Source organism: Mya arenaria, chromosome 11, assembly GCF_026914265.1.
Source record: "Mya arenaria isolate MELC-2E11 chromosome 11, ASM2691426v1".
NCBI classification, from domain to species: domain Eukaryota; kingdom Metazoa; phylum Mollusca; class Bivalvia; order Myida; family Myidae; genus Mya; species Mya arenaria.
In genome coordinates, this window is record NC_069132.1 from 51,879,619 (window position 1) to 51,907,283 (window position 27,665).

The following is a 27,665-nucleotide window of genomic DNA, read 5'->3' on the forward strand; positions in this document are numbered from 1 at the left end:
CTATATAACAAAACATATATGAATGGTATCTGTTTTAATTACTTACTTGTTTGTTTAGCGTTATATGATTGATACCTCATTTGACCGAAATCATTCGATATATCGACTTGCTAGCACAATGGATATTGATATGTTATGTATAATTTAACAACATATACACATACACCTTCAAAGAACTTTGATACCTACAAAAGCACGCACATGTTTATACAGATATATAATATACACAGATACATCATAACAATGGACACAGGAATAAAAACAGCATTCAGTTAGGTGTGAAAATATGGCATTATCTGTCGCATTAAATATATATACAGTAACCAGCGAAAACATTATAGCCTGAAACAATAATTTATTGAACCACCGCCGAAAAAAAGCATTTTAACTTCAACATTCAGTACCTTGTTTCTTTGTCGATTATGAAAATGAGGAACTATTCCATGAAATGAGTAGGCTATAAACGAATACTAATTGGATAGGCCACGTGTTAAAGGACACAAATTTTACACTGCGTCAACTGATACCGGTCGGCAAAATGGCGATATGTTTGTAACGTCCAAGCGAGAAGGACAATTAAGAAGGCAAATAAAATCGTTGTGCAAGTGGCAACCAGAACCAATCGGGTATGGGTGTTAAATTCATCATTGTCTGCAACTTATGTCTCTATGCTAATTACTTCAGATTGTGCGGAGTCCATCTGACTATCTGAAAAGAAAGTTCGAAAATGTAATCCTATACATGCATTGAATGTTGTAAGTTTGATGTAAAAATGAACAAAGGACCAGGACAATATCGACATGAAATAAAAGCCCTTGATCAAAAAATAATATAAATGTTTTTAGCATGGAAACATGGCGTGAAACACCAACCAATAATTTTCTTGTGTTTGTATAAAATCTTCCCGTTTCCTCATTGTTTGTCAAGCACTTTTACAATATGTTTAAAACTTGAATTTATAAAGTCGCTTAACAATTTTTACATTGTACTTTTAACTAATAATAAACTCAAAACATCAAAGTTTAATTGTGTGCAGCCAAGCTTTGCACATTTAATTCTTAATACAGTTGATGTGTAACCTTCGTTCCAATCATTAAATCTAGAAACCGTGTATGTCATTGCATTCAAATTCAAAATTTCAAAAAAACAAATACAGTACGTATATACACCATGGGTGCTTACTTTTTGTGCATACTTGATCGTTTTCCGTTGTGCAAGGTAAAATCTCGTCCTGAATTTCGCTGCAAGTTTTACAATATTTACATGCCCATCTAGTTCCATCAACAGAGAAAGTCCCGTCAGGACATTTGCGGCATCTTGTGTCTTTACACGGTAGGCATGGTTTTCTTACGAAGTAACCTTTGTCACAAACAGTGCAGTTTTTGCAAACACCGTTTCTAATATCATTATATGTCCCTGGTGGACAAGGTCGGCACCTGGTATTCTCATTCTTATTACATGGTGACACTTCAACAAAGCCCTAAGCACAGGGTCGACACTTCTTGCACTGTCCCCATACGTTTATGTAGTTGTTAAAGTACTTCTCTTGGCCGCACATAGACGGAAGTATTAAAAGTTTGATTAGATATGGAACCTGAAGTGACAAAATGGTATATGTTATCTTTTCTTGAATGATGTTGCATTGCATTTATTAGATTTATGTTTTTTTCCCTCTAAATTCGTATCAAGGGTTGTTTCAACACATTCAACAATTATAAATTCACCCAGTCAAGTGGTATGGTTTTGCACTAGAATAGGCCACCACATATATTATGTAAGATTCAAATGCCAGACATATATAACAGCGAAATGGTGGCCTATTCTATTGCAAAACGTTCGCATCAAATGCATTACGTCTAAGCAGCCTAATGTATTTAACTGGTTATTTCTTTCGGCTAAGGTTAGTACAATAATTACTATTGACCAATCAAAATGCTTTAAAATGCAAACATGCCAAAAGAAAACCTATAGATAACTTGTCTACATTTATACCATTGGCTGCTGGTAAACTAACATACATATATATATTATTCAAATATTCCAATAATAATAACACAGTCGGTTTTGAATTTTTTTTACAACAAGCAATAAAAATGATATGCAACAAATTCATATCGATAATATAAAAAAAGAAAGTATTCGTAACAGGAACCAAATTATACAAACCGGCTCGACCAAGTAAACCGTCGACACTTGAAACCCTAGTAAAACTTAACAGGTAATTAACGAGTTAAACCTGCCCTGCATCTTAAGTGAATTTTGCTATTTCCAAAATCGTCCATTTTGCATTTTTGTTAAAAACATAACCGCAAAAATGCTGTTTAAAAGAAGTCCAACACAAACGCGAGATTGATTTAGTTTTTCTTCATATCTGTGTTTATAAACAACCATTGACCTGATTCCCCATATCACAGCGTACTACATCAGCTATTCTGATACGCGTAATGCACAGAGATAGGCAACGTACCTTTAATAGAGATAGAAGTGGGGCTTCATTTAACAACTTAAGAGTTCGTAAAGTATAGACAAGTTCATTCATTAATAGTCATTCAACATTGCAGTTCCTTGGAATCACCTTTGTTTCATACTCGTAAATGATAAATTAAGATAATAGAAAGATAATTTTGTTATGTAAAGACTATGTTTATACTAATGCGCCTTACTTTTCAACTCACTGGTATGATGATGAATTTATACTGGGATGTGTTTATATCAATGTACCGGTGTGTGATAGGATGTTTACATAAACTTTAATGGTGTCTTGTTTGACATTTAAGTTGGCATACTATGAAATAACACACGGTTATGGAAGCGTTATGGGAAATCAATATGTACAACATTATTCATATACTGTTTTGAACGCCCGAAACACGAGCCTGGTTACATGAAGAAGTAAAATATATCCGTATAATGTTATCCTTAAGGGCAGCGACGCAAAAGTCGATTGAAGGACCAAAATTTAAAATGTTTAAAAACAATCTATTTTCTTTAGAGATTCAATATTTTACAAGCATGATTCATATATCCGTTGCAACATGAAAAGCTGTAATTAGGAGTTGAGCAATTTTTACGAACGAATATTTTATCAGATTTCCAATCAAAAAGCATTTACGTATTTCCGGAAATGTCTTTATACAAAAAGAATATGTTTATCGGAACTGCCAAATCAACAATGTCTTCGGGTTTTGTGATGATTAAAGCTATTCTAAAAAAAAGATATAAGCATACTTAATTATTTTTCTGAATAACTTTCTTATTTGACAAGATACCATCAAGAACTTTCAAGACATTGTTGAATAGGTGTCTGGGGCATTTTGACATAAAACAACGTAATAAAGTCGACAGACTATTCCGAAGTGATGTGAATGCTTTTTTGATACAAAATCTGATAAAATCTTCTGTTGTAAAGCTCCTTTCTACCACAAAATATGTCACCAAGAATATATGTTTCAGTCCTAAAAAAGATCGTTCCTAAAAACTAAATAAAACATGAATTTTTCAAACGTTCCGTATTGTGGCGGGCCCTTAAATATCGTTAAACATTGTATTATCACATCTGACCTTAATGTTATCATTCATGATATAATTAGTGTCTTGATACAAGGCGATATGTCGATACCGAGAAATCAATATTTTGTGAATCTGCCCCCATACTAAGAAACAAACAAATTTCGTTTTCACAAAAGTAAATTAGTTTTCAAACTAATCATATTATTTATCTTATTGATGTATGTGATATTGAAAGTAAAGGTTTTATAAGTAAAATAACCATGATTATAACCTACTACTTGGTCGTATCTTACATATCAGCTAAAATTGTACGCGCATTGTGTTAAATTTAAACCATAACGAGGTTTTTCGAATTGAAACGTATTAATTTCACTCAAGCGTGTGCTTTACAAAAAAAGTTCAGTCTATAAAAGTGTAAAAAGTGAATTTAGGTCTTTTAAAGCTGAATAATAAGGTAGATTGTTGCACAATTATGTCGTGTTGCTTTATTGCACTTAATAACACAGAAGACAGCCTCAAATTCAGACAAGCTATTAAAACAACGGTATGAACCCGAACGACTCTAAACCTTCAGTCGAGGGTTAACAACGGTGTGAACGCGAACGATTCACGACCTTCCGTCAAGGGTTCATAACTGTTTGAACGCGACCGATTCACAACCTTTAGTCGTGGGTTAACAACGGTATGAACGCGAACGATTCACGACCTTCAGTCAAGGGTTAACAACGGTATGAACGTGAACTATTCACGACCTTCAGTCGAAAAAAGTAATAACTGAAAGTACGCAGGTAAGAAGCCAATCATTAGACAACGGCATTTTAAGCCGTGATTTGATAAAACATATATTGCATATTAGCAAATGATTAACAACGCTATAATGTTGTATTTGTTTTTGTGATGTCCGTGACGATATTGCCAATGATTTATAAATAGTGAATGAATAAGTCAACACGTCACCATAAGTATTTTTATTGACGTCTTAATATAAATCCATGCACTCTTTTCAGAACATGTAAACGGTATTGAACAATCATATGTTATAACAATAATGCGAATGGAACATGAGTTGCAAAGCATGGCTCTCTTCGAAAACTTTTTTACAGAATATCATAAAAGTTTACTGTATTGATTTTCAAGAAAATCTAAATTAAAGATTAATCTCTCCTTGCTCTCTTTCAACACATCCAATTTTAGTTTTTATGGGAAAATTAGGTAACTTGCGTAAAATACATATAAAAATGTTTAAAAAAAAAAAAAATACAAGTATAGTTTTTAAATATAGGTTCCGATTGGGGTTCGAAACAATGATAACCGCAATGTTTGAATTAAGAAATTCAGTTCCACTATGCTACCAATGCATAAAGAGTATACATGTATTATCACGAATGTTGAATCTAGAAAGTCATTAGTGTATGCGTGTCTTCTTACCTCTATAATTCCATTGCACCTTATAATTAAAGAGTGATTCTTTGAAACTTCGAGCTGATTGTTTGTAAAATAGTTGCAAACAAGAAAATAAAGAAAGAGCAAGAAACAACCATTAAGAGAGAGAGGAGGACGAGCCGTGTGGAAAAGTTAAAATCCTTGTTATATTCTGGCCCAGTATTCCAAGGGTTGGTCGTGCCGAATGTATAATCTGAAATAAAAATTAATAGCAGGCCTTGTTATTAGATAAAATTCACAGCATTAAAATGTAGAACCTTTATTATCGTGGTAGTGCGTGAACGTGAATTATGGCATGTAGCTAAGATTAGCAATGTCAACCACTTCTTATCTACAATGTCATTTAACATAACGCGTTTCATGAATTGGAACACTCGTAATACGGACGTATATTATTTATTTTTATTTCGATGTCTTCTTCCGTTTAACACAATGCTTGTTTTATACAGAATCGAAATATTTATTTCATATGAAGTAGAAATTTCTATTTCAAACCAAGCGCACCTTCTTTTAAACTACATTCCCGATTCTGCAGTGGTGTACAAGGCGATACTTCTTCTTCATGTTCTTTGCAAACCGAGCAGTATTTACACCCAAAACCTTTCCGGTCTAAGGAATACGTTCCATTAGGACAAATTTTACACCTAGTATCTTTAAACGGCAAACATTGTCTGCTGACAAACTGACCTCGTTGACACTCAGTGCAGTTCCGGCAAATTCCTTCACGTTTGTCAGTGAAAGTAGTCCCAATTTCACATGGTTTACAAGACCTGTTCGTCGTCTTGGAACATGGCAAATGTTCTGTGTAGCCTTTAGGGCAAATAACACATTTTCTACATTTCCTCTTTCCATTAGTCTCTTCATCATAGTACTTTCCTGAAGGACAGCCTTTCGAACGATAACCGGATGTGTTTTGTCTGATTGAGTACTGAAACAAAGTATGTTTAAATGTTTTAGTGTTTCCATTTGAATATTGTTTATGTTAATATACACATATTTCCTTTCGAGGAAGTAAATCATTATACTTACAGGCAAAACTCCCAACACACTTTGTATGTTCATTAAATATATCCAAACCAAAAAATACAATGGTCCAGAACTGTACAGCTTTTCATAGTTTGAATGTAACCGCATTCTCACTCGTTGGCTTCCTTAAAAAATCACATAATTCGTTATTCTAACACGAAAGTAGGAGTAGACTTTAGATCCATTAAATAGTTTGTGCTTAAAATTTTCTTTACATGTGGTTGATTTGTTCTTCTTACAAGAAGGATCTGTACGAATTTTCCGCAGTAGCAATTACGCATACTTATTGGTAAACAAACAATTGAATAATCTTCAATCAAATGGCGATGTTTTGCACATATAGTCATTGAACCTCTTAGATCAAGAGAACTTGCGCGGCAGGAGGGGCAGATGCGCCATTGTTTAAACCCTGGGACATGTCCTACAACTTATATGCCTGGACGAAACTATTGCTAATTCCCATAAAAAAAATCCCACCAACCAAAGATACAGGACTGATACTTGCTCGGAATCTGTAATCTATCTCTGCTTAATACTTAATCATTGCACCAATTACTCGTGTAAGTGGAATTATTTACAGAGATGTCAATAACGTGAGGTCAGTGTTGTTACGGTTTAATACCAGTTGTCAGGGACAATTTTCAATGAGTAGCTAGCTGATATTCGCAAATAATTGTCATTTATCTGTACGGTAAGAGCTTTGCCAACTGATTAACGATCTGATATGAACAAAAACAACGTTAACAATATTTCATATGGTACAAGTGTTCTAAATATCGCTTTCATTCATTACTTATTAATGAAATATTAGTTTGCTAGCTGGTATTGTTTTGAAAGCTTTGATCCGCCCATTTAAGCAACGCCGGATTTAAGTATGATGATCGACATTTAAACAATATACATAATAGCATACATTATTATGTTATCAGGATGCAAGTTTGTTGAAAGATCAAGTGTCATAATAGTTCACACTTATGTCTTACCATGGAGCCGACAATACGCTTGAAGAAAATACTCATAAAACATATCTAAATATCGTCATTGGTCAATGTGTAGCTAACAATCTTGGCACTCGCTTGGGGATTAAATCATCTTGCAGGCACCGCAACATTAATTTACACGTGCACACTAAAACATATACCCCTTTAGATTAATATGAAAATATAAAATAGTTTTGTTATATCAGAATCTAGTCAACATCGGTTAACATTTTAGCGGTAAACAGACTACATTTTCTACTGGCACCTGGGCCCACAATAGAACGACACAGAGGACGGACCTCAAAACAACAACACGCAGGCCATAATATGAAGACGCTTTGGGCCACAACTTAAAGGAACAGCTACCACATAGTAACAGTACAAAAACAAACCCATTGCATAACACACTAGCCACGTTATAAACTAAGTAATGGCTATTTAAATCTCTTTGTAACTTAAGCTTTATACAACATCGTAAATTTGTTTCAGCTGTGAAGTAAATTATCTTATTTAAAATTTAATATTAACATACGTATATAGAATTGTAAACACACATTACAAGAAGTTAACTCTTGTCAAAACAATATGTCCAAATACTTATAACAATCCATAATTGTTAATTAAGTTAAACATTTAATACAAAAAATATATATGACTTCTTTCATAAGGGCCTTACTGGTTTTACCGAAAGGGATAACATTCGTTTTTTGTCGGACAAAAATGCGATTGCTTTTACAACGAACATTTTGTTAATACAATTTTGACGGAATCTTGGCATAACTCAAATATAAAAAAAAACATACTTGTATGAAAATGTGTACTTGGATTGATGGCCATAAGGAAGGAGGTCATGCAAATTAATTTAATTCTGTTTGACAAATGATGAAATACTTGACAGTGTGGGATTTTACTATTGAGAGTTTGAAACGTGTATACAGTTTGAAAAATTCAAAACAATTGTTTGTTTTGGTTCTTAGAAAAAAAGTGCTTTTGCTATAGCAAAAACAGTGTGTGTTTTTTTAAAATGCTTCTAATTGCAAATCATAATCAACAGCCATCATAACTAGAAGTTGCCCTGTTGGTAGATCTTAGAGGATGACATTATCAAAGCCCTCCCCCTTTCAAGATGTTTAGTAATATATTAAGTACAAACGCCACTTATTCTTTAATATAAAACGTTTCGCTGAGTGTAGCCCACTTGAAAGCTCTTCAGATATTCTCGTAATGTACCAATTATATTTAAGCACATCGCAATATTTATAGCACAGTATTGCACATCATGCAGTTAATTTCCGCATGTTTATTACTCCATACTTTACTATACATATTCTTAGATAATTAAGTAGAGACAAGTTGTTTACAGAATGAATACCTATTTCATAGTTTTAAAGTTTAATATTTACACATCACAAAGTCCATTCCTTGAATGAACTGCCTTTCGGCAATTGTGGTTGTTCTCTGATGAACGCAACATCTTCGGATATGTTCGGATCGCGATTCATCGCATAACAATAAAGATGAAATGTTTGTATGTATATATATATATATTTATTGTGCCAGCAGGTCCCGTAAAATATAAATCAACATTTAAGAAAGTGTTAATTTATGATTTGCCATTTTTGAAGTGTTTCAATTTTACTTTTCAAAGTGATTTCAATGGTTGATCTTTCCCTCGTTATTGTGAAGTTATTTGATAAAATCTTTCCGGTGAAAGTCGGGTCGTTCTCTTTACAGAATGAGTAAGAAAGGCTTACTGAAAGGTTTTCTTATATGAAATGAAGTATTTTTTTAACAATTCTTAAATGAAACTATTGATGTTAATATAAATAATGAATTGCGGAATTGATGTCATAATCGGGGCTTTGGACGCCATTGGGCTAGTCAAAGTACGCGGACTCCACACACTTCTGAATTAATATACATTTTGTGCATATAATAAGTAGCTTCGTAAGAGAATTTATGAGATATCGTCATTCGCTTATCTAAATACCTCTGCATGTTTGGAAAATATTGAAAATAAATCCATTTATCGCCTGTCTCTCAAAACTGAGTAGCTCAAGCACTTACTACAAATGCATACGTACTTCCGTGACATGATGAGTAGTAAGTGTTGCACTGCCAGAACGGAAAAGGTTTAAATAGCTTTTTTAACTTGATGTTTAGATTTTAAAAGCAAACATTGACACGAATATTTCATGATATACTGATCAACATTTCGTCATTTTATCAATAAATAAATACAAAGAGGTAAAACATTGTTTCAAAATACAATGTACATTTTGTCCATGACTCTTTAATACATGCTGTTTTAGTGTCGGTAAATTGTAAAAAAGAAAGTTGGTTGGTAGTATAATGTTTGATTATTAATATATTGAATCACATACTTCTGCCATATACCACTAGCTTGTCATATTTCAAGACACGCAGTTACATTTGATGACGAACTACGGGGACTGGATGATAGAGGTCGTACACAATCTAGCTGTAATGCTAAATCAAAGAAACGTGGGGAAAATGACATAATCAACTGTATGTGATAGACATGTAAATTATCATAATTGAGACCATCAATACACATAAACGTACCATTTAGTAGAGAAATGACATTTGCTACGAATTAGAAGCGGTCGCGGATCATTACAATGGATAAATCCTTGAGATTTGGATAAAACAAATATTTGTGAAAACGAAGTGAAGAGTGTCCAGTATCGCCGATCTGTAACGTGTTCGAAAAATGAGACTAGCGTTTCGATGTGACACCAAGAAACATTACGATCAAAATGTTTAGAAAAGTCTGCTTGTTTATTTACAAAAGTTGTATTTTAAGTTTACATTGATGAATTATATTAACAGTGTATTTGAAATATTGATATTTCACAAATACATTACGTTGTTATTATATCTCAGAGGTGGTACATGAAGACATACTTTAATACAAAACAGTATAAATTACAATTGTCATTAATATTGTAGTATTGTTTACTTCGTCCAAAGTTGCAGGCATGAATATGGTTGTGTATGTTAAAACTATATTTAAGGTAGAATACATGCAATACATCTATATATTTCCAACGGAAATAAGTATTTTAATTTAAAACATGAAATGATTGCGGTGGAATTGAATACACCAACATGCAATAACAGTAATTTAGTGATAAAGGGAAATATAAATATTTAATTTTCTAAAAAGCATTCCAGCATTACAAATCAGTAAATAACCAACGAAAAGAGCACATATGATCATTTTAGTTTCACAAAGTGAAATTATATAGTGGCTTTACTGAATTATCTTCTACGTATCAAATATTTCACAAATTCAGTACATTCACTTAGCTGTTTATTAAAATAATTATTTTAATATTGGTTCCAGGTAGAAGTTCTTCGAAATAAATCAAAGGTTGCCTCCAGGCACAAGGAGTAGGATGATACTTACGTGTGTAAGGCCTGGAGAATCTTAATATAAATCTTTATTTTTTCTGTCTTACGCGTTGGGTTTGCAGACATAATGATAACCCAGAAAACAATATATTGTGTTTAAGACTATTTCTGAACAAGACTGTGAATATCATGCTTTTTTATACTAAAATTAATAAAGTGATGTACTTACACAGTATGTATCTAATTGGTATTCTAATGGCATACATTTAAATGCCATATTTATTTTTTTAAATCTGGCCATTCCAATACTAAACACAAATCAATTTATTGTGTACGCCATATTTTTAAATAGTAATAGTTTAAGGGAAGTAATCCAGTTACAAATTAAATTATTGTGTTAACTATATTTTTAAACATTTATAGTTGAAGGGAAGTTATCCGGTTACAAATTAAATTATTGTGTTAACTATACTTTTAAACATTTATAGTTGAAGGGAAGTAATCAGATTTAAAACATGTAATGTGCTTGTAATGCAGCATTCCCGTTCTAGTGTATAAATACTGTGTGATATGCATTTTTGGCCGATGGTCTTTTATTGCCAATTATTTTTTTGGCTTGACTTGACCAGCAAGTAGTGATATAAATCGCCAAGATCTGATCTACACATATGACAGTATCTTTATACATTGCCTATAATTTAAAATTATCATATTTGTATCGGAAATTTGTAATATATTTATCATGATTGAATCTCAAATTAGCTGCAAAATTTAAAAAGCACTTTTTCAATTTCCAGATTTTCTTTTAACAACAAATAGCTGACTGCCATTACTGGAGTTATTTATCAATGAGTGTTCGTCTTGTTTAAACTGATCGTTGAGGACTTGCTTGACTGGTGAAACCGGTATTATTTAAAGTGACACTCTTATTCGAAATTAATACATACACATGTAAAACAAACATAATTTTGAGTGATACGTCCTCAACTTCTTACTAAACAATGCATTTATGGAAAATATTAATTACAATTAATAATATTATAACTGTGTATTTAAAAGCTGAAAACTAAAAAATATTAAATGATTGGTGAATGCTAAACGATTTACTGCGATTTACTATGGTCTCATAAGGTAGCAATACCGTGATTTCTGCACATTTCTTTTAGATTCAACTCGGTATCCTTCATAATAACCACTGTTATCGACATTTGTTCATCCTTTTTGGTATATTAAAATATGTAAAATCTTATTTGGGAGTAATACTACATCTTTAAAATTGATTGTATATGGCCCGTCTTTTTAAAGCATGCATTATTATCATTTTGCTTTACTAACATATAACACTTACTGAGATCATTTAATTAACTAACCTCGACAAAAGGTTGTTTACATATTTATCACTTTTACATTTAATGGTCATATTTATTGAATACTCTCAAGTTTCACTATACAACATTTACGCATGCCTACACTTTACACCGGTTTTAAAATAGTTTTGTCCCTTGAACAGGCATTACACACAGTGTGTTTGCAAAGGTACGACTTCTTGTGCAAATAAACCATGCTCAGTAATATGACGACGTTACAACTGTAAAACGCTCATACAAATCCGGCTTTTTGTTAGAAATAAATGAATTCAATGATGCTTTCAAAATGTTCACAAACAGTACATCTACGCGTCAATAACTTTAAATAAACACAAAAACAGTAAAGGTTTGGTCCGATGAACAAAAATAGTCCGTCTACAAAACAGAAATAAACTGTTTTTATGTTTCTCCTTGCTTTTTAACTGACGAGAGTAAAAGTTGCCAGATGCGCAATAAATAAACTCAAGCACAACATCAATTACTTTGTTACAAAATACAATCATCTGCGTACAGGATAAGACAAATTTAGAAATTAGGAGCACTGTTAATGAATCAAACGGGTGTTCTATGGATGCTAACCGCCACACACTAATGCCCCGGAAATATTTCCTCAGCCTTTTTAATAATGAATTACATGATAGCAAAACTGTATCAATGTTTGGAAATCATTGAATAAGTTTCACCACACTAAACGAAAATAAGAACCTAAATTGTATGAATCAATTCATGTCATTTTTCATCTGTAAACAAAGAATGCAGCATATTGAAACATTATGTAAAATAACACTGATATATCGATGACCTATATTATCATTTCATACCAAAGAATGGGCAGTTGTCCGATTAGCACAGTGGCTAGCGCACTCACCCCTCAGCAAAGAGACCCGGGTTCGATTCCGGTCACCAAGCCTGACAAGGTGTTTTCCGGGCACAACACTCTCGCGCAATATCTTGCAAACGAGAGGGACTTAGTATAGGTTAACATAACTTCACAATTGCTGTAAAATATATAATGTTTAAACTTAATGATTGGCGCTGAAGGGTTTTACATTAAGGTGCATTTAAACAATATATGACATATTCTGGATTCGAGGAACCTTCATTTTGAAGAAAATGCAACCCTTCAGAGCTCTCGTCACATATTGATCCGATATTGGTCAACTATAATTTCATCAAATTTGTTATACAGCTTATTTTAAGCGATTTTATAGTTCACTCTCCGGGGCAAGTTGCGGTGTACTGTTCTGTGGCCCCAATCTGTGTAATTTATAATACCGATGTCACCAAGTCTATAAAATCAACGGCTGTAAACACTGTGAATCATTTTAAAGCTTACAACTGATGCTCTTCGTGTATAACAATTAATGGTGGTATATACATTTAATTTCGATTAAGTTGTGTTTCTTCACTTGACATTATTATATCAATTATTCAATTATTTACACAAAATAAAGGAATCGCATTTAAAAAAACGGTGCTGACTTTTTTATTATTGTAGAAAAGTAACATTCATGCAAGAGTTTATACCGTTCTGAATGACTGACTGTATGAATGAACGAATGAATGAATGAATGCAAATGATTGCTTCTCAATCAAAGCACTTTCAAGCCGAGCAACTCTCCTTTTTGTTATTTAGACGCCCTTTTCCAGGATATATGCTAATAGCGATGACGACGACGAAGACGATGTTTACAGATTTATTTCGTTTCATGTCTGTTAGTTGAAATAAAATGCTGTCTTAGCAGTTTTCTATCAAATAAGGACGTGCTTGGTATCCAATTCTTAAGATTGTACTTAAGCTCCTAATTATATTGTAAGAAAACATTTGGTTTGAATTGAGTTCGTAAGGTTCAACGTTAACGTCTGAATATGTTGAAACCTTTACCTTAGCACATGGTGATTGGATAAAGTCGTCATGTAATCAAACTATGGAGTGATAATAAACATCGTTATGTTTAATAAATAACTACCTTTGGGTATATCATCTTAGGAAATCCATAACACGTTACATATGCATAGTCAAAGACTGCCCTATCCAGTCTCCTTTAATGGCACTGGGGACACCACTGGCGCCGTAAAATAACGGATATTAAGTATTTTAGTCGAAATTTATATATTAAACTGGGTATGATTTCAAAATTTTAATTGTAAAATAATGAAATATTGAGGAAATTATGAATAGTTCTTTGCAAACAAAGTAGATATTTAATGCTTAACAATAACATATCTTTTTCAGCAGCTGTACTAAACGGAAAACAACCCTTTATGAGCGGGCTCGGTCTGACCGTAGGAAGTCAAAACAATATACATTAGAGCCCAGAAATTAAAATGTTTTGTATCGTGATAATTAATGATTCTTTCATGTCTATGGTCTTTGCTTTTTATTTCAATTCAAAAAATATATTTTCCAGCGTTACTGAGATCGAACGTGTGATGTATATAAAGCCTCCAAATTAACAATTTTATAAAAAATTATCATGATGCGTTTCAATTTTTGTTATGTAAAAGCATGAATCTACCTATATAGGATATATCCTATCACATGATAATATCGTTTGAAATACATGCAAGCCATCTGAGTACAGTACGGTTGATAGTTTATTCATCGTATAATATTTACATCTCAACTTCCATTCCTTAAATGAACTGCCTTTCTGCAATTGCGTTTATCAATCGATGAGCGCAACGTTTCGGATATGTTCGGATCGCAATTCATTGCATAACGATATACATGGAAACTATTGATCTTGCTATTGTTTGTAATGTGTCAGAAGATCCCGTAAAATATAAATTAACAATTTAGAAAGTGTTCATTTATTATATTTTAAATGTATTGTTGCCATAAGTGTTTCAATTTTACGTTTAAAAGTGATTTCAAGTTGTTGATCTTTTCCCGCGTTATTGTGACGTCATTTGATCAAATGTTTCCTGTTCCAGTCGGGTCGCTCTATTTACAGAATTGGTGAGAAAGAAATTCTGAAAGGTTTACTTAAATGAAATGAAGTATTTTTTTAACAATTCTTGAATGAAATAACGAACTATTGGTGTAAATATAAGGAATGAATTGCGGGGTTGATGTCATTATCGGGGTTGATGTCATTATCGGGGAAGATGTCATTATCGGGGATAAGATAACAAACAACACGACAAGGTGTGTTTGATCGTTTGTTTCTCCTGTCTGAAACAGAATTGCAGAACGGATGTGTGCAATATTTCCAACGATCTACTATGAAGATGGGTTGCATCACTGCCTTTCATTTCAAGAGCATTGAACAGTTAATGGCATCGCATGGCTACAGGCTATATAATTGTCTACGTTAGAGTAAGAACATTAGTTTCCCATATGCATAATGGAATAACCGCCAGGTGGCGTTTTATAAGCACGAGTGATTCATTCGCACGAGTATTACGTGCGCATATGAATGTAAAGGCTTTCAGCTTTAGGGAGCCGATCTGTTCACATCGATTAAATTGATTGTGAAATTTTATAAGCAAATGTTTATCTGTTATTATGCAATTTCATCATATAAATGGTTTATTTGTTTTCAATTGTCAACAAAGAACATAGCGATATAATATACACTTGCATTACTTGATATAGTACGTATACATGAACCACGTAATTGATATGTTTTTTCTATGCATCATTGTTAAGGACCTTATGGGTGATGAGGCCCGACATCTAGTGGTACAAGGCAAATCCTGTAAATGTGGATGCCAACCGGGCAGAGGTTTCTGAGTTTTCCCAAGAAGTAGGGTTTTATCTCAGTTTTTCCTCGGCCAGTCGACCACGTCTGTTAGTTAAGCTCCAGTTATTGTCAGGCATGTTGTTACCTAGACAAAGTTTGCTTAAGTAGCAAATTCATGCTGTTTGTGTTAATCGGTTTTCAAAGTGCTTCTCTCAGACTTCCAAACTAATAACATTGAAATAGTATTGATTTTGTTGTTTCTATAAGAATTTATAGAATGGTAATAAGGGAAATAATGACTCTTTAAAGAAGGACCATATGATTTAAACGTAAAACATTATATGAACTATGGCGCTGCCTCTATTAGTGCCGGAAACGTTATAGTAAATTTTACTGAATGACTAAATAAAACATGTCAGGATTGGGAAGGAAACGTTTGTCAAAGGGACTCGCTCATGTTTTTGGACCAAGAATAAGTCTTCCCAAAAATGCTATTGAAAACATTTAGTTCATCCGTATTTTATTCTATGATACGAAATTTCAGAAAAAAGTGCAATAGTATAAAGCAAATATTTTGGTTTAAGTGGGGTGCGAACCTACACCGGTAAACAAACGAAAAAGTAGAAAACCAACGATTTCACTAGTAAGCCACCAGGAATTACAAAACGTGTTGGATATTTTGACATTTTAACAATACATGTAGTTCACTATTTTATTTACCTCTTAATAGAATCACATATCTTTTCGAATATATTCAGTCATGGATATAAGTGAAAAAGGTGCTCACGTGTTTGTCATAATTATTTGTACGCAGGCAAAGTAATTTAAAGAGTTGACTATTATCGTTTTGATAATTAAGGTAATATTTTTAAAGGAGAAAATATAAGTTATCCCTTTGATTAAAGGTTGAATCTAAAGACTACTTGATGGACCATATACGGCTTAACTTAACCAAGGGAAACAATCAATACATTCTCGAAGGATGCCACTGGAATATATGAAACATATTTTAACCATATGACGACGACCATTTGCTCAAAATAGGGTTTTTATACCGTACTGATACATATTTCACCTAAAATCATACAGTCAACTGAATATTTTTGCAACATTAATGTAGTATACGGTTGTTAATTCGCATGATTAGGTATTATCCTGTATCAAGAATACCTTTCATTTCGTCATGTGGTAAATCCGTCATAGTTTCGATATTTCCGTGTTTATTTGAAATGTTTACAAAGTAATTCCAATATATATTAATATTCAATGAAACTCATTCGGTCTTGCATCAAGTGCAATTAAGTAATATATTTTAGGGTATCAATTAAGGTTACTACTGGTATGCAAATATTCTCCGCAGCACTCATTCACAATTTCAAAGGTCATGCTCTGATTAAAGGGACTGTACTCCGTATGATAAAACAGCGAAAAAAAAGAAAAGAAAATTGTCGGAAACTAACATAAACTTGGTATCGATGTTTACAATGCATTGGAACTTACTAACTGAAGTACCACATAGTTTACAATTAATTTACTTTTCGCAGTTTTTTTTTTCGTATTTTCCATTAAAAAAAATATTACTTGGTGTGTCTACCTAGTAGAATTCATTCCTTGTTCGTGATTGGCTAGTCGATTTTATCACGTGATATGACCATGCTATGTATATAGCTTAAATATTCCAACTGTGTAGAGTAAGCATTCGTAGCACAGTGGATAGAGCACTGGACAGCTATTTTGTCGACACCGGTTCGACTTTTTTACATTTTGCTTTGCTTTTTAACAATTATGATAATTATCAAAGAGTAAATCATTTCATTAAATAATTGTCCTTAGATTCGTTACAATAAAAACATTTTTATACCTGTAAAATAACAAGAAAAACATCGAATCAACACATCTTTGCGTCACACGGGAAAAGTATGTTTATTAGTACGCGCGTTTTTACAATATGCAATATCTTCATTAATTCTGCATGTTTATGTATTGATTCTGAATAAGAGTGTCAATTTAGGTGGTTAACACGAAACAAAACGCGAACGTTAACAGGTTATCTTACGGCAGTTATATGCCACCATACGTTTCATACTTTTCCGGACAATTTCATTTAATCAAAGGGTCGTTTTTTACTTTTTAAAAAAGTGACATATTTCATACATATTAAGATGATATGAACAATGTTCTTTATGGAGGCGCTATTAACCTTCGTATCCTACGATCGCTTTTCGGAGTAATTATTACATTAAGAATACATAGGTGGTTTTGTCATATTGGGTATTGATACCTTTAATTATTTATGTTAAAATATTATGGCAGAGTTTAGACACGTTATAATAATAAATATAATTATATTTGTTTATCAAAACCATGCATAGTTTTGTATTAATTAGACATTTAAGCTGCACTTCAACAGATTGATCGTTTTACAATTTATCATATTTATGTTCGAACAGTGATGTTTTATTGCTAAAAGCGTTACTATCGCAAAAAGAAAAAAAAGAACTATTCTGCAGTTTTACAAAAGAGTTGAGATTTGTTCTATAATTGTGAATTATCTAATTTGACTGAACTAAACGCCATTTTTGCCCAACTCAGCCGATTTTGAATCAACTTTTTGTTATTAAAAAAGTGCCAAAATTGACGATTTGTGAGAGTGCAGCTTTAACACTCGTGACCCAAAACCTTTAATCCTCGAATATTTTGATATGTTCTTCACACCTGTATTTTGTCAATCGTAACAACTCGGCAATCTCCATAATGTTTGGAACATTTCGATTTTCACACCCATTGTGTTATTCAATGTCACCGGGTAATTTCATCAGGGTTTGAAACCTGATTACCTGAGAACCGCTCGCCATGTCGGCACTGCGCATGTGCAAACGGTATCTTAAGAGCTCCCGGTAATTTTTTCGGCAATAAGAAAATACCGGATAAATTTTGGACATTGAAAAGTGTGCATGAACGTATTGAATACAAATCTGTTTGCTATTTCTTAGATATAATTAAACTTCTTATTAGTAAAGTTTTCTTAGTTTTGTTCCTGTTGTATTTTTTCTAGAATGGGATATGGACCATCACTAGTGATCACGTATAGTCCAAGATTATTGTCCAACCTATGTAAAAATCTACCAATCTGACGCTGACAGTGTACATTCGAGTCATCAATAATACCAGGACATTTTTGTTTAGATTTTGATTTCTCAAACTGCGCATTCTCGCAAATTGACAGTTTTGAATTGTTTTAGATTTTGTCGCTAAATCAGCTGATTTTGAAATGAATGCCATTAATTTAGTAACATAAGATAACTCACAATAAAACTGATCTCAAATGGAACACTGCCGAAATTTTCATTGTTTTTAAGCGTCAGTAACGCTTTTAGCTATAAAATAACAATTTTCGATCATAAATATGAAAACCTGCGATCTAATTTTTTGTCAGCAGACTTGATTCCAGATATTTAGGCAAAAATGGCTGATTCCATGACAAAACAAAACTGTCAGTCTGTGACAGTGCAATTGAAATTAATTTATATTATTTGTTGTTTGTATTTTGTGGACAAAGTCAATCAATTACTTATGATTAGAAATAATATACAAACAAAACTATAAGTTACTTACGTTAAATTAAAGATGGTAATTTAGTTTTGGAAAATAACTGTTCATTTCAAAGGCACACCCAAATCTATATATAAAAAATGTTCATTTTCTATAATATCATTGAAATCAAACAAGCAGTTTCTGTTGGTTTTCTCAATCTTACAGTGAAAGTGCCAGCATCATTCCTAAGATTGCTTTAACCAAACCCGGGTAGCAGAACATGTTAGTTTCGTTTTCATGATATTCGCCACCTTGTTGGCACAAAATTGGGGGTAATTTTTACGCAAAAAACGTGACAGTCTAATAGGCAAACCTTGTTCACAAAATACTTTCCATTTTGTTTTTGGATGTTAATACATTTTGAAACATAACATTATGAAAAGAATAATCGAAATGCCAACTCGGTTGTTAAATTATTGAAAGTAAATAAAATCAAACATGAATCTGGGCGCTGCTGGATATTTAACTTTAAATCAATAGTATATATATATTTATTTATTTCCTCCAATAATTAAGAGCAAAACGTATTTACAATTGATAAACATAAACAATAATATTAAATAATACATGTATAGTACATGTTTGATCTGTTCAATATTTATATATGCAATTTAATGTGGTTGATAAGCATGCAATTTAAATGTATTTATCTAATCAATGCTGATACAATCATACACATTAGGTGATCATTTTCATACATACCAAATATTAATACTTCGTAAAATGAAAATGTAAAATGAAAATTACATTTTTGCAACTTTTGTGCCGCCTTTACTGTCATTGTTTTCAGAAAATATTCCTTTACTGACGGCGTAAGTCGGCATTGTATCGGGAAAGTCAACTTTTAAGCTTTCCGGTACAAGACATTTAAGTAATCTATCCCGCTCGAATGTCACGTGTACATCACCTAAAATACAACAACAAAGCGACTAGGGAATTGTTTAGTAAGTAATATGTTTGATATTGATGCTGATGATGATGATGTTGATGATGATTCTGTTGTTGCTGCTGTTTCTGTCGTTGCTCGCTGCGCTCCTTTTTTCTGATCTTATGCATATATACTTATCGTATACATGTAGTGCCTGCAAGTTTCTGATTAAAAATGCCCACTATTAAGCTACGCTCTTTTATAGTATGTCTTGTTAAAGTACACATGATAGAGCAATTACTGACTTATCTGTCATTTTTCAGGTTCCTGTCCCTCCCACCGGCTTGACACGACAGGCTTCTGTTAAACTTCCCTTGGTTGGTTACATCACAGCTTTCAGATCACATGCATTCCTACTTAGCCACCGCCAACCTCTCCCCAACACAAATTCCGTCTGAACTGAGCGTCACAAAGACTTTATGTAAGTGATGTAAATAATGCAAGAGTTTATATGATGATGATGATGATGATGATGATGATGATGATGATGATGATGATGATGATGATGATGATGATGATGCTGATGATGATGATGATGGTGGTGGTGGTGGTGGTGGTGGTGGTGATGATGATGATGATGATGATGATGATGATGATGATGATGATGATGATGATGGTGGTGGTGGTGGTGGTGATGATGATGATGATGATGATGATGATGATGATGATGATGATGATGATGATGATGATGATGATGATGATGATGATGATGATGATGATGATGATGATGATGATGATGATGATTCTCGGACTTAAGTGCTCAAACGAAAAAAGCATCGTGGTTTTCTTCATTGAAATATATGATATATTTTTACATTGTTTTTATAGTATTTATTTAGCTAAAGAAAACTCAATTGTTAGCAATGTTGTTTCAAACAGTTATGTTAACTTCTTGTACTCAGACTGAAATGAAAGCAATTATTAGTGATCATAGACAGCCCTGATGAAATAGTTATTCCCGTTATGTGTGTTTCTTTTAGACAAATCCTCCAATAGAACGACATAGGAGATAGACGTGGACCTTTTCCCGATCAACATTGTGCAGTCATGTGAACAACGGAGGGAAACCGTGTCGAACAAACAAAAACCCCTCCCCATCCCCCGGGCCGGCAGGCCAATTTCCGGCACTCTACGTCTTCTTTATAACAGGTGCGTATGTAACAATCTAGAAATATTACGTTTTGTGAATTTATCTTTTTAATGTAATCATGAAAGGGAAAGAAAGCCTGGAAGGGCTTTAACACCTAACCGCCAGTAAATGTCAGGAAGCTAGATGGCAGAATTAAGCCTAATTATCTAGATACTTTAGCGTTTATTAGAGCATCAAGCTCAGCAAACATTTTTTGGTTGTATTATATGTATAAAACATCCATTTGTATAGAAGATTGAAAAAAATGATGGAAACTAATCTTAAAGGGACTATAGCTAGCTCTTCTTTTAGTACCATTTTTTTTGTCCCGGTAGACACTTATAGTACAACCTTTTTACTGTTCGAAACCGCAAATACTGAAAAAAAAACTCAAAAGTATAAAATGAATATTCGAACCCGCGCCGGTACAGTCACGGAAAACTGACAACAAAACCTCACGCCTACAAGGATTCGTACACATACATACGGATAACTGACCCTTTAAGTCTGTTGTTGAATCACGTTACTAACGCTATTCGAAATCGTGGACTTCAAAGACAATATTTAAGCATAAATCAACATTTGTTTAAATGTTACATCCGTCAGTATCTTAGTTTTAACACTCGTAACGATTTGCCACACTTTATTTCGACAAACAAAAACGTGCATTTAACTAACAGAAATGGACGAGTCCTTTAAGATAATCATGCAAAACGTTTTTTTTTTTATTATTTTGTTTTGTTGAATCAAGTATAAATGAATAAACAAAGAATCTACAGCGTGTGAGACTTCAGACGAGATTTTGATTTGAGTCTGGTCCTCACCATCTATCCACAGTACATTGTTTGAGCATGTCTGGTTCCCTTACTACTATATGACAAATAGTAAACAAAGTGGTAGGGGTCAGTAAACAGACCGCGTTTAACCATGTACAATTTTGTCTTTCTTTCGGTCTTTAATTTTTATTCAATGTTATTTAATGCTAGTTGAATTTTGAAACCGTTGTTTGATATAGATTTGACAAGAATTCTGGATGAGAACGTGAGAAGTCGGAACTCGACGGAAATGCCCGATGTTATCCGACCTTCACCACGGAAACTGCCGAGAAGAAAATGCAAAACAAGATAAGTCCGTATATTTTATTATAAGTTCGACATATTTTTTTTTCTTGAATGATTCTTTTTACAAAAGATTTTTTTTCATGACAATTTCCCCAAAACTAAAACTTTCTAAATGCAGTATATATCTTGTACTTGAGATGCCGTTTCTAGTGGAAACATTATGGTACCATATTTTTTTTTAAATTTCCCAAACGCATGCCTCATTTGATTTATGTTTATACTGTGGTAAATACATACTACTTTAAATAAAAAAAACTAGCAACGCTCGTGTTTCTTCATGACTGACATCAGAAAATGTCATTTAATAATACTATGTGAATAGAGTTTTTAATTTAATTGTATTTTGTGGACATCGTGGATAAAATATTTGGGACTGATGATTAATTTATAAGGAAAACATCCTTTCTTTTAGAAAGAAAAATGAGTTTTAGTTTCGAAATGTCCATTTAATTTAGATGCTATAACATTAAACTCAAACTAGAATTTTCTGCTGGTTATTGCAATCTTACAGTGAAAATGCTAATGGCGCTAGCATCTTTCCAAAGATTTCAGTATAACCGAACCCGGGTAGTAGAAAATGCTAGTTTGATTTTAATGTTTTTTCGCCACTTTGACACATACTTTTGGCCTATACTTTGGTACAATCGGGACAAATCTATGGGCGAACGTTGTTCACAAATTACTAGTATACTTTCCAAAATTATTTCTGATTTTAATATTTCATATTAAATAAATGTTAAACAAATTTGCTGAAACATAAAATGACAATAGATAAACATGCAAACTTTTATAACTGATTAATATAAAAACATGAAATATGGGCGTCGCAGAAAATGACATGGTTTTACATAGTCCATAACTCAAAAATCGTTCAAGAGATTCAGATGAAACTTGGTTCATATGTTGCAAGAGAAAATACGCACACGTAAAACAAGATGCATTACTTTGGCTTTAATAATTGTTGAGAAATGCCCTTTGTTCGACTGAAAAAAGAAAGTAAAATTAGACGAGCGTTCACATTCGATCCACGGCGCTCTTTTTTTCATATATGTACTTTACCAAACAGTATTTGGAGTATGAGGGTATAAATCCGTGTACATTGTCAATTTATGGCTGTCGTTTTAACAAAAGCAATAATCTTTGATAATCAGCATTGAATAAAAAGAAAATGTTAAACGACTTGTACGCCGTAACTGATTGCTGTTATTGTTTTCAGAAAATCCTCATTTAACCGGAAGCCGATACCAACCCGGAAAACACTCGGTGCTTGTGGCAGCAGGCTCCAGTTTGATGACGTCACACCAATGACGTTGCCGGACCAAGGGTCAAGTGGACATCACAATAGTCACAAGAACATACCCAGAAGGGGATTGATTGCTAAGGGATGTAATGACCCTTTTATAAACACGCGTTTGTATCAAATATTCATTTAAATAAAACAAACAAACTTTATTGAAAAACAAACTAATTGTTGTATTTCTCAAAACATTAGCTAGTCGGCATAGCTTATCAGTGTCAATAAATAGTAAATGATTAAAAAAGAATGAAATATTATTCGCATTTTTTTTACTTGGGTGAATAATGGGAAATTGCTTTACTTTACATTTAATTTTCCATATTTATCAAATTAATTGATTGAGATTGTATGCCATAAAAGATGTAATAAAGAATGTGTGGCATTATGCATTCGGATTACTTAAGATTACCTATTTCCCTTACATATATTGAATAATAATTGAGTTATTTCCGTTTAATGCACAATATTATCAATACGTTTCTGTTTTGTACAGATTTGTTGATATTTGGAAATGCTATTACTTCGAACTGATGTCCCTTTCTGCATTTAAAACATTTTAGACGGGATAGGATACATGGCAGGGTAAAGCCATAAAGCATCAATAGAACGCGGGCTGGCCTTTATAAACCCTTCTATATAAACAAAAGGAATACTCTGCGATTGCTCCATAACACATAATATTTTTTTTACGGCAGTTTTAGCTCTTGTTTAAACCGAAATCTATTGAAAACGTTGACACATCATGCACCATGATACTGAATTCTTATGTAAAACGACCCAAACATTTGACCGGATTTTGAACCAGTTTTTTTTCTGATCGGCTCAAAAACACTCAAACAGTATTCAATATATATTAAAAGTAATCTGGTTATTCAAAATATATTTATCGATTAAGCTTGAATTTACCAATTCACATAGGGGAAAAATTACGTAAATATTGGACCGTTATTGGACCATCATTGGGCCGGCCTACCGGTATTCCGACAAAATGCCGATATCTATCCGATATGGCCATGCTCATTTGGCTGTTCCGGTTACCGTACCTGCTACACCGTACCAGCTACCGTACCAGCTACTATGTACCTGCTACCGTAGTTGCAACTCTGTACTTACTATCGTACCTGTTTCTCCGTGTCTTTACCGTACCAGTTATTCTGCGCCTGTTACCGTACTTGCTACACTTGTACCTGATACGTACCTGTACATTCAACCGATATTGCTATGCTCACTTTGCTGTACCTTCTTATGTACCTGCTACCGTAACTGAAACTCTGTGCCTACTACTATATACCTGTACTCTTATCCAAAATCGACACGCTCATTTTGCTGCCGCACTACCGTACCTGCTACTATGTACTTTCTACCGTACCTGCTACTATGTACTTTCTACCGTACCTGCTACTATGTACTTTCTACCGTACCTGCTACTATGTCCTTTATCCCGTATCTGCTAATCTATACTTTCTACCGTATCTGCTAATCTGTACCTGCTACCGTACCTGCTAATATGTACTTTCTACCGTACCTGCTGCTATGTACTTTCTACCGTACCTGCTACTATGTACTTTCTACCGTAGTTGCTAATCTGCACATGCTACCGTACCTTCTAATATGTACTTTCTACAGTACCTGCTGCTATGTACTTTCTACCGTACCTGCTGCTATGTACTTTCTACCGTACCTGCTACTATGTACTTTCTACCGTACCTGCTGCTATGTACTTTCTACCGTACCTGCTACTATGTACTTTCTATCGTACCTGCTAATCTGTACCTGCTACCGTACCTGCTAATATGTACTTTCTACAGTACCTGCTGCTATGTACTTTCTACCGTACCTGCTGCTATGTACTTTCTACCGTACCTGCTACTATGTACTTTCTACCATACCTGCTACTATGTACTTTCTACCGTACCTGCTACTATGTACTTTCTACCGTACCTGCTACTATGTACTTTCTACCGTACCTGCTAATCTGTACCTGCTACCGTTCCTGCTACTATGTACTTTCTACCGTACCTGCTAATCTGTACCTGCTACCGTTCCTGCTACTATGTACTTTCTACCGTACCTGCTAACCTGTACCTGCTACCGTACCTGCTACTATGTACTTTCTACCGTACCTGCTGCTATCTACTTTCTACCGTACCTGCTACTATGTACTTTCTACCGTACCTGCTAATCTGTACCTGCTACCGTTCCTGCTACTATGTACTTTCTACCGTACCTGCTACTATGTACTTTCTACCGTACCTGCTAATCTGTATCTGCTTCCGTACCTGCAACTATTTTCCTGTTACCCTGCTACTCTGAGCCTTTTATTGTACCTGTTTCTTTGTACTTACAACTGTACCTAATACTGTACCTTCTACTATGTTTGCTTCTCTTTCTGCTACCGTACCTGCTACCCTGCACCTGCTGATCTGTACCTGCAGACGTACAAGCTACCACAACTGCTACACGATATCTGCTACCGTACCTGCAACTCTGTACCTGCTTCTCTGTACCTGCTTCCGTACCTACAACTTTGTACCTGCTATCGTACCTGCTGCTCTGTACCTGCTTTTATACCTGCAACTCTGTACCTGATACCTTGTACCTGCAACCGTACCTGCAAATCTATACCTGCTGCTCTGTATCTGCTTCCGTACCTGCTTCCGTGCCTGCTACTCTGTACCTGCCCCCGTTCCTGCTACCGTACCTGCTTCTATGTACCTGCTTCCGTACCTGCTCCGTAACTGCTTCTCTGTACTTGCTTCCATACCTGCCGTACCTGCTAGCGTACCTGCTGCTCTGTACCTGCTTCTCTGTACCTGCTGCTCTGAACCTGCTGCTCTGAACCTGCTGCTCTGTACCTGCTTCCGTACCTGCTTCTACGTACATGCTACCGTACCTGCAACTCCGTACCTACATCCGTACCTGATACCATGTACCTTCTACCGTAACTGCTATTCCGTACCTGCTACCATGTACCTTCTACCGTAACTGCTATTCCGTACCTGCTACCATGTACCTTCTACCGTACGTGCTACTCTGTACCGTCTACCATACCTGCTACTCCATACCTGCTGACATGTACCACCTACTTTACGTGCTACTCTGTACCTTCTACCGTAACTGCTACTCCATTCCTGCTACCTTTCCTTCAACTATGTGCCTGCTTCTGTACCAGATACTTACTCTGTACCTGCTACCGTAACTGCTACTCTGCACCTGTTACCTTACCTTTAACTCGGTATATGCTACTTTACCTGCTACTCTGCACCTGTTACCTTACCTGTAACTCTGCATATGCTACTTTACCTGCTACTCTGCACCTGTTACCTTACCTGTAACTCTGTATATGCTACTTTACCTGCTACTCTGCACCTGTTACCTTACCTGTAACTCTGTATATGCTACTTTACCTGCTACTCTGCACCTGTTACCTTACCTGTAACTCTGTATATGTTGACGTACCTGCTACTCTACACCTGTTACCTTACCTGTAACTCTGTATATGCTACTTTACCTGCTACTCTACACCTGTTACCTTACCTGTAACTCTGTATATGCTACTTTACCTGCTACTCTACACCTGTTACATTACCTGTAACTCGGTATATGCTACTTTACCTGCTACTCTGCACCTGTTACCTTACCTGTAACTCTGTATATGCTACTTTACCTGCTACTCTGCACCTGTTACCTTACCTGTAACTCTGCATATGCTACTTTACCTGCTACTCTGCACCTGTTACCTTACCTGTAACTCTGCATATGCTACTTTACCTGCTACTCTGCACCTGTTACATTACCTGTAACTCGGTATATGCTACTTTACCTGCTACTCTGCACCTGTTACCTTACCTGTAACTCTGTATATGCTACTTTACCTGCTACTCTGCACCTGTTACCTTACCTGTAACTCTGTATATGCTACCTTACCTGCTACTCTGCACCTGTTACCTTACCTGTAACTCTGTATATGCTACTTTACCTGCTACTCTGCACCTGTTACCTTACCTGTAACTCGGTATATGCTACCGTACCTGCTACTCTGCACCTGTTACCTTACCTGTAACTCTGTATATGCTACTTTACCTGCTACTCTGCACCTGTTACCTTACCTGTAACTCGGTATATGCTACTTTACCTGCTACTCTGCACCTGTTACCTTACCTGTAACTCTGTATATGCTGACGTACCTGCTACTCTGCACCT

The 27,665-nt window shown here is 34.4% G+C and overlaps 1 protein-coding gene across 1 annotated transcript; it reads right to left on the bottom strand.

Moving 5' to 3' along the window:
• On the bottom strand, positions 1-26,345 carry LOC128208608 (uncharacterized). Its single transcript, XM_052912159.1, has 7 exons — positions 26,088-26,345; positions 24,546-24,660; positions 10,567-10,589; positions 5,458-5,881; positions 5,049-5,146; positions 1,183-1,594; positions 1-708 (listed from the first exon to the last, which is right to left on the bottom strand). The coding sequence occupies exons 1-6, from the start codon at positions 26,343-26,345 to the stop codon at positions 1,481-1,483; spliced, it is 1,032 nt and encodes a 343-aa protein (XP_052768119.1). The 3' UTR covers positions 1-708; positions 1,183-1,480.
• Positions 26,346-27,665: the final 1,320 nt, after the last annotated feature.